The following is a 13,698-nucleotide window of genomic DNA, read 5'->3' on the forward strand; positions in this document are numbered from 1 at the left end:
TTGTACAGTTCTTCTGTGTATTCTTGCCACCTTTTCTTAATATCTTCTGCTTCTGTTAGGTCCATACCATATCTGTCCTTTATTGAGCCCATCTTTGCATGAAATGTTCCCTTGGTATCTCTAATTTTCTTGAAGACATCTCTAGTCTTTCCCATTCTGTTATTTTCCTCTATTTGCATTGATCTCTGAGGAAGGCTTTCTTATCTCTCCTTGCTATTCTGTGGAACTCTGCATTCAGATGCTTATATCTTTCCTTTTCTCCATTGCTTTTCAATTCTCCTCTTTTCACAGCTATTTGTAAGGCCTCCCCAGACAGCCATTTTGCTTTTTTGCATTTCTTTTCCATAGGGATGGTCTTGATCTCTGTCTCCTGTACAATGTCACAAAGCTCCGTCCATAGTTCATCAGGCACTCTGTCTATCAGATCTACTCCCTTAATCTATTTCTCACTTCCACTGTATAATCATAAAGGATTTGATTTAGGCCATACCTGAATGATCTAGTGGTTTTCCCTACTTTATTCAATTTCAGTCTGAATTTGGCAATAAGGAGTTCATGATCTGAGCCACAGTTAGCTCCTGGTCTTGTTTTTGTTGACTGTATAGAGCTTCTCCATCTTTGGCTGCAAAGAATATAATCAATCTGATTTTGGTGTTGACCATTTGGTGATGTCCATGTGTAGAGTCTTCTCTTGTGTTGTTGGAAGAGGGTGTTTGCTATGACCAGTGTGTTTTCTTGGCAAAACTCTATTAGCCTTTACCCTGCGTCATTCTGTATTCCAAGGCCAAATTTGCCTGTTACTCCAGGTGTTTCTTGACTTTCTACTTTTGCATTCCAGTCCCCTATAATGAAAAGGACATCTTTTTTGGGTGTTAGTTCTAAAAGGTCTTATAGGTCTTCATAGAACCGATCAACTCAGCTTCTTCAGCGTTACTGGTTGGGGCATAGACTTGGATTACTGTGATATTGAATGGTTTGCCTTGGAAATGAACAGAGATCATTCTGTCATTTTTGAGATTGCATCCAAGTACTGCATTTTGGACTCTTGTGGACCATGATGGCTACTCCATTTCTTCTAAGGGATTCCTGCCTGCAGTAGTAGATATAATGGTCATCTGAGTTAAATTCACCCATTCCAGTCCATTTTAGTCCGCTGATTCCTAGAATGTCGACGTTCACTCTTGCCATCTCCTGTTTGACCACTTCCAATTTGCCTTGATTCATGGACCTGAGAGTCCAGGTTCCTACACAATATTGCTCTTTACAGCATTGGACCTTGCTTCTATCACCAGTCACATCCACAACTGGGTAGGTTTTGCTTTGGCTCCATCCCTTCATTCTTTCTGGAGTTATTTCTCCACTGATCATCAGTAGCATATTGGGCACCTACCGACCTGGGGAGTTCCTCTTTCAGGATCCTATCATTTTGCCTTTTCATACTGTTCATGTGGTTCTCAAGGCAAGAATACTGAAGTGGTTTGCCATTCCCTTCTCCAGTGGACCACATTCTGTCAGACCTCTCCACCATGACCCGCCCATCTTGGGTGGCCCCACAGGGCATGGCTTAGTTTCATTGAGTTAGACCAGGCTGCAGTCCGTGTGATTAGATTGACTAGTTTTCTGTGATTATGGTTTCAGTGTGTCTGCCCTCTGATGCCCTCTTGCACACTTACCGTCTTACTTGGGTTTCTCTTACCTTGGACATGGGGTATTTCTTCACGGCTACTCCAGCAAAGCGCAGCCACTGCTCCTTACCTTGGATGAGGGGTATCTCCTCACCGCCACCCCTCCTGACCTTGAACGTGGAACGGCTCCTCTAGGCCCTCCTGCGCCCGCGCAGCCACCGCTCCTTGGACTGTTTATCCTACAGATGTTTAATTCCTAAAATGTAGTTTCCTTTAAGATTGGGAAAGGAGCTGGGGCTGGGGTAGGGTGTTTGATCTAATTCTCTATCGTTTCCTGGCAGTTGGTGTGAGGTGAAAATGACAAATACAGTAATACCTAACAAGAATTTATTTTCACCCATTTTGTAGATTTACTGAACAAGAACTCAAGTTGGCAATCATACAAAGTTATACCCAAGAGCAAATCAAAGTTACAAAAGACACTAAGACAGAATGGTATAAAAGGATTTTCTGTTCTCTCTGCTCTATTCAGTTGTAATGACTGCATCAAAAAACAATGTTTAATATCCACAACACCAAATAAAATATTGAGGTTTTCTAAGTTGAACAAGAATACATCTATTTATTTACATTTAAAAACTACTTTATTCTCTGTCTCACCAATACATGCAAAGGAAAACAAGTACTAAAATGATGCTGGCAGTTTACAAATTAATGGCCTATTTTTTGGTAATAATTAAATTAAATGTCATTTCCTCATTTTCCTATTTAAAATACTTCATTTCCTTTATTACCTTTATCATGATTTGAAATTATCGTTTATTTACTTCTTACCTTATTACAACTTGTTTATTCACTTATGGATCTTGCCAAATTTTTAAATCATAGTTTTCATCAATTTAACAGCCTGGCTTATAGACGACAACACAAAGTACAAATCTGTTAAAATTACTTAAAAAATTATACTGCTTCCAAATAAAAGTCACTGCTTTGGTACCTATAAAATATACCAATATCTTGAAACTATTAAGGATAATGGTGTGTGTGCTCTCCTAGCAATTAAACTGGAAATCTCTTGAAAGCCCAGGTGTCAGTGGTTTAAGGAACCAGTGGAATTCTCTTGTGGGGATTTGCTTAGCTGAGTCCTAGTGGTTTTAAGGCCCTAAGGTAGGAGGCTGCCTGCTTCAACCTAAGCAGCGCTTCACACATCAAGATTTCACATGGACTTGGCATAAGCTTTGGACTGAAGAAAGTGTTTCATTACTTAAAAACAGGTTTAGGGGTAGGGTGGTAGAAACCACTGTTCTGGGGAATTTGGAATAAAAGATATCTAAACTTATTTTGCATTCTCAATTACATTTATTCTTCTTTTTCAAAATCAATGTGCTGTAAAAAATTTAATAGTATAATAAAAAATTACTTCTGCCTCAATATTAAAGACCTAGGCATTTATACTCTTTTAGAATTTTAGAGATAAATAAAACATTAAGGCTTCTAGAATCAGAGAATCTTTGCTATTTAGCTATGCAAAAAATTAACAGTTTAAACCTTATATTGGGAAACTTTATGATCTTTGGATTCAAAGATTTCATAGATGTTAATCCTATATTTGCATTTGATTTCTTTCTCTATAGAGAGAACAGATAAAAACTTGTTTAGTGTTTCTCCCTTTCCAGGTTGTATTTTATCTTGAGTAGATTTAAAACAAGATTAGCTGTAATAGGATTCCGGGATGTGGGCAGATGTCTACTGGTCACAGATGATCTCTCTTGCAATCAGCTCCTTCATTATTTCATTGGTACCACCATAGATTGTCTGGACACGGGCATCCACATAAGCTCTGGATAAATAAGAAGATGATTAAAGGAATAAACAAAGGATATTAGAAATTATAAATTTTGTCTCACCAGGTAACTATTAATTACTTTACAGTGTTAAATGAAATTCAAACTGTTAGGTAGGTAGAATAGGGAAAAGGAGTCAAAAATGGTGGTGGCTAAAAGACAAGGAAGGTCAAAGGAAGGTCCGAGGACCAGAGTGAAAACTTCAGGCAGAACAAACAACACTCCTGGCCAAGCCCAATTGCATAGGGCAGGCCCAGGTGGAGAAAAAACATATAAAAGGAGGAGCCAAAGCGCTTTCTCTGGGACTCTCTCTCCCGTGTGCATGCACGTGTGCTCGCTCTCTCTCTTTCTCCCCCGCACCCCCCCACACATTCCTCCACTCCCTTCTCTTCGAGTCTTGGATTCTCCTGCTATCTTCTAAATAAAATGGAGCTGTAACACTGATTTGCCTAAGAGCTGTAACACGGTTTGTCCAAGACCCGAGAGCTGTGATGTGCCAAGGGCTTTAATGTCCGTTGCTCCAAATCTTTGTTGTGACGAGACAAAGCACCGAGGAACATACACTCGCGTGACAAAACAATAAAAGTTCTTCATCAATTACTTTTTTTCAGTATGGCATTCACCCTAGATTGGTATGATTATAAAATTCTATTCAGATATTGATCATTTGCATAGATTTGTTTTAGTTTGCTTGAAGAGAGTACAAATTCAAAATAAGATTTCTAAGTATGTTTCTTTTAATTTTGTAAAATTCAGCACATATAAGATCCTAAAAAGTGCTATTTTAAATTTAGAAATGAATGCAATGTCTTAATAGCTTGTTACCTTTAATGTTTCCCCCCAAAAGTTGAAATCTACTGGTTTTATAAAAAAAAAAAAGAGAGAAAAGTACATGTTTTCTAACATCCTTTAGAGTCCCACCAATACTGCTGCCATCAGCAGTATAAATTGATGCTTCAGAAAATTACTACCTCACAAAGTTAACAAGTAACTTACTTTTTGGAAAAGATTAATAATCACCCCAGTAATGTATGTGTTAAAAATAGCGAGTGACTGAGTACACTGCCATAAAAAAAGAGTTTACTTTTGATACTGATGACAGCACATATAACACTATATAGTTGTTTTTATGTTTTCTCATTTTATCCTCTCAACTCTGGAATTAGGGAGAGTAAATACTATTAATTTTGCAGGTAAAGGAACTGAGGTGCTAAAAAGTTAATACATATACTAATTAATGGTTGCTATTTAATGGTCACATAATAGATCATTGGCAACCTGGAATGAAAAGGTAGATATCTTGCCACTTTGGCAAATATCTTTTTAATTGTATCAATATTTTCATTGGTCCAGAAATGTAAGATTAGTTATTGAGCTTTGCAGTTTTCTAGTAGGCAAATTCAAAGGCATTTTTTTTCTAAGCCTTAAACTGTTTTTTTTTTGTTTTTTTTTTAATTTAATTTGAGACAAATTAAATGTGCTGGCTCTCTAGGAACATGATCAATTCTGAACTTTTCCTCGTCCAAGTTCATCACGGTACCTTGCAATGGTACCTTACTTGAGCACTCAGTATTTATTGATTTGATTTACTGTATTACAAAGGAATTTTAGAGTCTCAATACCTACTTTTTGATGAAACTTGAAATCCAGAGACATTTGTGTTTTCAAATATATTTTTTCTTTCAGACAGATTCCATTGTTGCCCACAAAATCCAGAACTTTCATTTAGAAAACCTATCTGGCATTTCAGCCTACTTCAGCAATTTCAAAGCTTTTGGACCTTTTGGAACGAGTTGGGCACATTTTTTTCACATTAAAGAAGTTTCAATGGAGTAGGTAATTGACAGACACCAGTAGGCCTTTTATAAGTTATTAATTAACTTCAGTCATCAACTAAAATTCACAGAATGGCAGCAGAAGGAATGTTTAACCACACAGGGATGAAGCTCTTTATCTCACACTGTTCTTCCCAGCAAACAGGTCTTGAAATGGCAAAACTTAAGCATCTATTCTCATAGCCCCAAGCCGAATGAGTAAGACTGAAGTATGACTCACACTTAAAACCACTTATTTTTATACAAACAGGAAAAAATAAACAAAACAAAAAAGCATCTCCTTGATCTCTGAAACCAAGACTCAGCAACATGCACAGGCATAAGTTCAGTTCAGTTGCTCAGTCATGTCTGACTCTTCGCAACCCCATGGACCACAGCATGCCAGGCCTCCCTGTCCATCACCAACTCTCGGAGTTTACAAACACACAAATAATACAGTTTAACCTTAAGGTATAAAAAAACACAACTATAATGATTTTTTTTCTATCATATCAAAATATATATACTTCATTCATATACTGCCTAATGTATCTGATTAGCTTTTTTGATATTATCCACTACTCTCTCATGTCATCTTATGAAAAGTTCTTTCTCTTTGTCTTTGGAGAGAAAAAAGCAGCCTAGTTTAAAAGTTCATACAGTCTTCAAACTAAGAACCTGGCCAAGAAGGGGATTGTTACTCCTGAAAAGGAAGTATGTCTCTCAAATTGAAACCGGAAATTTCAAATAAGTCATCAAGTTACCGTTTTTGCTTGCTACTGATCTGATGGAATTGCCTCTGAGAAAACAGACCAAGACTTATGCTATACTCTAATCCTGGACCATGCAGATGGCTGACTCTTCTTCACCTAAATGCCTTTCTTAGGAACAGAACTAAACTAGACAAACACTGAACCACGACATTGTCTACATTCCCAGAGACAGTTAGAATAGCACAGTTAAGCAGAAAAATATAAATACCCATTATTATTTTACTTGCTTAAGCACTGTGAATATTATAAATAAGATGAGTTAATATTGTGACTAAAACATAAAAACACACAGGAAAAATTCCAGCAATGCTTTAATTTGTGCTAGCATAACTCAGTTTACTTCTGACTTCATGACTATTCAAAGATTAAAAAAAAAAAAATCTGCTTTTGTTTAAGACCTGTTTGAAGTAGTTCTGAAAGGATATACCAAAACCCAAGTCCAAGGATTGATAAAGAAAAGGAAATAAGTTAGTTACTTCATGCCTACATTCTAAAGGAAGGAAAATACCCTACTTGTTGAGTTTTTATAGAAAGTTATAAATTATATATACCCTGTGATTAAAGCTTTCTGAGCTACCCAGTAGCTACAGGAAATTAGTAAATTACATCTATGTTGGAGCTTCTGTTCTTAATATAACTTGAATACAATGTTTATTTTCCTTATTAAGGACTATAAGCAAATAAGCAAGTCTTCAGTTATACTTGCCAAAATGATAAATTTGAAAGTAAGTTTGAATACTAGTTTAATACTGTTTCCTGCTGGAAGCTGGCATATTGCATATTGAGTGCATATTGCATATTGAGTGCAGCACTTTCCACAGATTATCTTTCAGGATCTGGAATAGCTCAACAGGAATTCTATCACTGCCGGGAGCCAGCGTGAGGAACTCCGCCTATGACAAAGGTCATGAGGAAGGAGGCTCGGCATACGCAAAGGCGGGATCGAGCCTCAGGAGTCCCCCTGGAAATTCTCGAGCATCTACCCCCAAACCAGAGTCTGCCTACTTTCTGCTTTGTGCTTTCACCTACACCTCTGACTTTACGGGGGGCTGTCCCCCACTACCTCTCTCTGAAAAAAGAGTTAGCTTACAGCTCCAGTTAATAATTCCTGGGTGTGACGGTGTTTCAACCTACAAACTCCTTTGGAAATCCTCTAGCCTGCCTGAATAGGTTTTTCCGGCCACATGTGATTGTTCAGAGCCTCCCAACTGTGAGAGGCAGGAGATGTTCTAAACTGTCTAAACACAGATTCTTTTGAGTAGTTAAAAGATTGATTAGAAATTGTATTGGTGAAGGGTTTTTCACTTATTGAGCCAATGTTTGCTGCTAAGTCTCCATACTCCTTACCTACTGTGTCCTTGGCAGTGTATTGATTGATATAATGGGTGTATAGAAATGTAAAATGCAGCTTTGTCCAATGCTTTTTTGGAGGCTGGTGCCTGACTTTGGAATAATCACCTTTAGAGAAAAATAAGTTTCTTAAAATGTTAACAGGCCTCCTGGCCAGAAGATGGTGTAATTCACCTGAACTTTTGCATATGATAAGTTTGAAAGCCTAGCTTCGATTAGGACCAGGAACTGCTGTCCTTGCATGATTCCACCCCTTCCCCCATTATCCTCTATGCATAACTTAAGGTATAAAAACTACTTTGGAAAATAAAGTGCGGGCCTTGTTCACCAAAACTCGGTCTCCCCATGTCGCTCTCTCTTTCAAATTCTGGCTGAGTCTCCATCTGGAGCGCGGAACCCGCCATGCTTGCTAATTATGCCTGGGCTTCTAAGATCCGACCGGGGAGGCCTCAGTGTCTCCTCTCCTTCGGGAGAACGGAAGGACGCCTGCGGCCTACATAAGTGGTGCAAACTTCTTGTCTTGAAGTTTTATTGGTTTCCCGCATAAACCAAGCTACTCAGCCTCTTTTCTTCACTGAATTTTCCTACTGAGCTATCCTTATTTCAGCCACTTTTCTCCACTGAATTTCCTCACTGAGCTATCCTCATTCTATTACTCTTTATATCCTTAATTAACGTTTAATTAAGCAGTTGTTTCCTGACCCTCGCCTATGCCGTCTCTCCTTCGAATACCCTGGATCAGCTGGGGCTGGACCCCGGCAGTTTCCCTTTTAGATATTCCGTATTTAGATGAATATTATAAGAAGTTTTTAGAAGCTCATAGCATTCTCATTCTCAGATTCAAAACTAAATTGGACTTCTCTCTATATAGCAAAAACTCCCTTGGGAAAATTATATAAGCTGAAAATATTGCCAAATAAGAGGAAAAATATATTTTCTATAATGATAAGGAGAAATGCCATGGAGGGATTACTAAGGCAAAGACTACAGAAAAAGGGAAAGAAGAAACTATGGAGATGGAGGAAGAAACATAGAAGAGGATGCTACCTATTGACAAACTGGAACTGCTTTGAAATGGAAATAAGAATATTCATGTGTAATGCAATAAAAAGGCTGTATTTATTTTCATTTGAAGGAAATACAAATTCTACTTAGAAAAAAAATAACACTTTTGATTTGTTTTTAGAGCTAAATAAACAATAAAAAATTTAAAATTTTTTTATTGACTTCATATGTAGGTTAATTTTTCTGTAATGTGTATTTTTTTTATTTTTTAAAAAGTGATATTTTCAAAGACATACAAATGACCAAAAGGTATATGAAAAAATACTGTATCACTAATCACCAGGGAAAATGTAAATCGACCACAATGAAATATCATCTCATATCTGTCTATTAGCTAAAAGGCCAAAAGACAAATGCCGAGGAGATGAAGAAATTGCAATACTGGCACACTGCCGTTAGAGAGAATGCAAAGTGGTGCACAGCAGCTGCTATGAAAAACAGTATGGAAGGTCTTCAAAAATTTAAATAAAACTACCGTATGATCCAGAAATCCCACTTCTAGATATTTATACAAAAGAATTGAAATCAAGACCTCCAAGTGATGCTAGCACTCACTTGTTCAATGCAGTATTACTCACAATAGCCAAGATGTGGAAACAACCTGTACGTCCATGGACAGATGAATGGATAAAGAAACTGTAGTATAACATACAATGGAATACTATTCAATCGTAAGCAGAAGGAAGTTCTGCAATATGTCACCACCTGGATGAACCTTGAGGACATTCTGCTAAGTGAAATAAGCCAGTCACAGAAAGACAAATACAACACGATCCCACCTATATGAGGTATCTAAGGTAGTCAAATTCATAGCCTCAAAAAGGAATGGTGGCTGCCAGGCACTACAGAGAAGGAGAAATGGGAGGTTACTAACCAATGGGCATAAAGTTTCAGTCAAGCAAGATGAATAAGTCCCAGAGATCTGCTGTACAGTACTGTGCCTAGAGTTAACAATATTGTATGGTACACTTAAAATTCTGTGAAGAGGGTGGATCTCATATGTTAAGTGCTCTTAACAACAGTAAAATAAAACAAAATAATTAATAGTCAGTGCAAATTAAGGGCTTCCCTGGTAACTAAGACAATGAAGAATAAGCCTGAAATGCAGGAGACCTGGGTTCAATCCCTTGGGTCAGAAAGATCCCCTGGAGAAAGCAATGGCTACCCACTCCAGTATTCTTGCCTAGAGAATCCCATTGACAGAAGAGCCTTGCAGGCTATATAATCCATGGGGTTGCAAAGAGTCGAACACAACTAAACGACTAAGCACATAACTTAAGAGGATAAGCCATCTTCAGTCTTTGACAACTCATTTGAGTATGAATTGCTTCAAACTGGAGGAAATGATCTTGAAATGCATTAAAATGTAAAATATGCATACTTTTGAACTAGCAGTACTACTTTTGGGACTTGGTCCTGTTATGATAAAAAACACATGTATCTAAGACAAACGTATGAGTGTTTATTGAAGCATTGTCACAGTAAAAAACTAGAAAAAAAAATCTGAATAACTAAACATAAACAATTATAGTAAAATACTATTCAACTATAAAAGTGATACTAATCCTGAATAATGATTCAAATAAAGCTTTAGTATATTATATATTTATTTATATTTAATATCTTATATACTAAAGTATATATTCACTTTTTAAAAAAATGATTAAATCCTAGTGGTAAGCTGATAACATGAAGTTGTTTCTAGCTACCTGAACACACTCCATAGGCAGTTGAAAAATGCAAAGATTTTGCACCTCCTTTCCCTCTATACTCAGTGTACAAAGAACAGGTAAAGAAGTTTTCCTTTTTATTCACACTACCCAGAAAAGCATAACAGGACAGGCCTACTTACTTTGCAATGGGATACTCACACACGTATCCCCAACCTCCATGCAGCTGCAAACAGTCATAAGCTACTCTGTTTTGCAAATCAGATGCCCTAGATGTCCAAAATAAAAAACAGAAAAGGAACATTTGAATTTTCATGAAATGCTTTACAGCCAGAAAACAAATGACTGTTTAAATGCATGCATTTATCAAACAATTAAAAATAGGCATATCAGTCAACCAGAGAAGATTGATATAAATTATATGTGAAATAAATCTCAAGAATATTTTCACGTAATGAATACTTTCTTCATCAACTATATTTCTGGCTGGTTTTCTGTTAAGTCTAGAAACAAAATGTAGAAAATTTAGACTATTTATTAGGTGTTGGGAACTTTAAGCCTAAAAAGAATATAGTAAAAACTTGAATCTGGTCTAATTTATTTAGATTCTCTGTGTGATATGTTAGCAGAAAAATTATATAGTCATCTACTTTCTTTTGCCTTGTGTAATATGTGTTTGTTTTCTTCAAATATGTCACTTCCTATGCAAAGGCTGCAATTCTGAATTTTTAACTGTAAAAAATATGTTTTAGGGTTTTCAGGAATAAACTGAAAGTAAAAGTGAAAACCTAAGAGAACAGACCTCTATCAAAGCACATACTATCTTCTAGGACACTTATTAAAGATTATTGGGGAATTATTTATTCCTGAAGTATATATATATTAATATGAGGTGCTTGAAAAATATATTCTTTTCTGATCTAATCACAACAATTTTAACTACTGTTAAAATCCATAAAATAACTGGTTAGTTCAAAATCTTTTCAACTTTCAACAGTGGGAAATATAAAACAAAGGTAAGCATAGACCCATTTTCCTATAAAAAATAATTTTTAACTCAAGCCATAGGACAGGTCAAGATGTGCCTGAGAAATACAGTAACAATATAATGATTAACAGACAAGATTCAGGGGGCAGTGATATTTGGAATTCTACACATTTTTGTCTTTGACAAGTATGTTAGTGAAATATTTGCTGGCTTATAAGTAGTTGCTTCCTCTTCTCCAATATGAAATACCAGTATGTCTATAAACCTAGTGTTTTCAAAGAACAATAAGGCCACCAGCTATCCAAATGTCTTTTTCCAAAAATATCTAAAAATTTTTCACTAGTTAAAAAACTTGCTGTAAATGTAAAGTATCTTCCCCCCAAAATGTTAATTTCTAGTAATTCCACATGACTTTTCAACCTGGCAAGTTTATTATTTTGGAGTCATTACATAAACCACTATTCTGCATATTTCCTCATTCTACTTCTCACTGAAGTGAACACAAGTTAATGAATAACAACAGGAATTTTTTCCAAGTTCATTTTGGGCTAATGAGATGTGAGAATGTTTGTTTTTAAAAGAGGAAACAAAACCCGCTTTCAGAATCTGATTTAAACTATGTTCTTGCATCTTAAAATACACAAAAGGCCTATGGGGTGGGGGGTCTTTTTTCAATTAACTCATCTTTAATAACATTGCTAATCATGTTTAATGAAAATGAAAAATTTTTTTGTTTTGGTTTGTGGTTTTGGCCATACCATAAGGTATGCAGGATCTTAGTTCTCCAACCAGGGATCAAACCTGAGACCCCTGCAGTGGAAACCCAGAGTCTTAGCCACTGGATGGCCAGGGAAGTCCCTGAAAGTTGTCTTACAGAACATTTTTTTTTTTTCCTTTTGCTTAATTGAGCATGTACAACTTTTGATTGGACAGTCAAAACTTCAGAAATTTTTTCTGAGGTCTAGAAAACCTCTTAAACAGAAAAATCTTGCCTAATCTACTCATTTCACAGATATCAAAATGTTGGCCTAGATATAATTAAATTTAATTGCAGTTACGTAATGACAGAATTGCGGCTCTATCTCAGGACTCGAAGTATTACCGTTATTTTGTTATCTCACTCTACAGCCACTCTTCAGCTAATTTGAGAATCAACTACTACTTGAAATAACGAATTAGTCATCATATTTAATATTTGCTTTTCGAGGATAAGCTAAAAGTTAAAAAGTAACCTGGGTAAGTTTTAGCACATTATAAATAGGTTTAATGGGAATATTCAGCATTTAAAAAAAAATTGGTCCTTACGGCTAGTTTTCATTTACTCAGCATTCTTCCTTTAAGACCTTCAAGGCTGAGTTTCACTTTGGAAGAATTCCATAACAGTCTGTGCAAACACCACATTTTAATTACCGTAGCATGCATACCAGTATTTCGCCATGGCAGCAGTGGAAATGTCCAGACGTTTCACTCTGTGCAGCTGGAGACAGCTGTCCACAAAAGCTCTGGTTACACATATGGATGTTTTTAATTCTGCTAGCTTATGCTTCACCGTCTAGAGTTTAAAGGAAATGAAAGGAAAAGATGAGTGAAGGAGAAGACCATATTTTGAGTCACTTAGCATATAAAAAATTATATAATAAAAGATCTTTGGCAATGGCACCCCACTCCAGTACTCTTGCCTGGAAAATCCCATGGATGGAGGAGCCTGGTAGGCTGCAGTCCATAAGGTCCCTAAGAGTCAGACACGACTGAGTGACTTCACTTTCACTTTCATGCATTGGAGGAGGAAATGGCAACCCACTCCAGTATTCTTGCCTGGAGAACCCCAGGGAAGGCGGAGCCTGGTGGGCTGCCGTCTATGGGGTCGCACAGAGCCGGACATGACTGAAGCGACTTAGCAGCAGCAGATCAAAACAGACGTGGAATTACTGTGTTTTGTTTTTTTTTTCCCTTCAAAAAAGATGCATATTAACTACACAGCTAATGTTATATTTCATTACTAAGAAAATGTACCAAAAGACAAGATGCAAAGGTCGATAAATACATCTCATATTTTAGGTTAAAAAATTTAGACTACTTAGGGAACTTTTCGGAAAAGGCAATGGCACCCCACTCCAGTACTCTTGGGGACAGGTGAGCCTGGTGGGCTGCCATCTATGGGGTCGCACAGAGTCGGACACGACTGAAGTGACTTAGCAGCAGCAGCAGCAGGGAACTTTTGGAAGAACAGCATGACTAATGGGTGAGCACCATTGTGTGGTATAGTCCTTTAGGTACAGCTGTTGAAAATATCTGTTCTCCTTTGCAATCTAAATCCATGAAGAACTATTAATGAAATCAAGTATGCACATTTCCTGCTTCTCTGTATTGGAATAAAGAAACAAGCTAGAAGGACAATATAAAAATATTATTAGACATTAAGGGCTTCCCTGGTGGCTAAGTGGTAAAGAATCCACCTGCCAAGGCAGGAGACACAGGTTCGGTCCCTGACCCAGAGAGATCCCACATACCTTGGGACAACTAAGCCCATGTGTCACAGCCCCTGCTTACCACAACTAGAGAAAAGCCC

General features: G+C 36.9%; 1 protein-coding gene across 3 annotated transcripts in view; it reads right to left on the reverse strand.

The window, feature by feature from the left end:
• Positions 1 to 1,998: 1,998 nt before the first annotated feature.
• The window catches only part of ACADL (acyl-CoA dehydrogenase long chain), a 43,213-nt gene continuing 31,513 nt past the window's right edge, over positions 1,999 to 13,698 (reverse strand). For 2 of the 3 annotated variants that reach the window (XM_025278180.3, XM_006073191.4), the window contains 3 exons: positions 12,554 to 12,681; positions 10,324 to 10,410; positions 1,999 to 3,465 (listed from right to left, as the gene is read on the reverse strand). In XM_025278180.3, coding sequence (XP_025133965.3) covers positions 3,372 to 3,465; positions 10,324 to 10,410; positions 12,554 to 12,681 — 309 coding nt within the window. In that variant the 3' untranslated portion in view covers positions 1,999 to 3,371. The remainder of the gene's footprint in view (positions 3,466 to 10,323; positions 10,411 to 12,553; positions 12,682 to 13,698) is intronic. The other variant, XM_006073192.4, reaches the window with a different exon arrangement.

The sequence above is a fragment of the Bubalus bubalis genome, chromosome 2 (genome assembly GCF_019923935.1).
Source record: "Bubalus bubalis isolate 160015118507 breed Murrah chromosome 2, NDDB_SH_1, whole genome shotgun sequence".
NCBI lineage: Eukaryota > Metazoa > Chordata > Mammalia > Artiodactyla > Bovidae > Bubalus > Bubalus bubalis.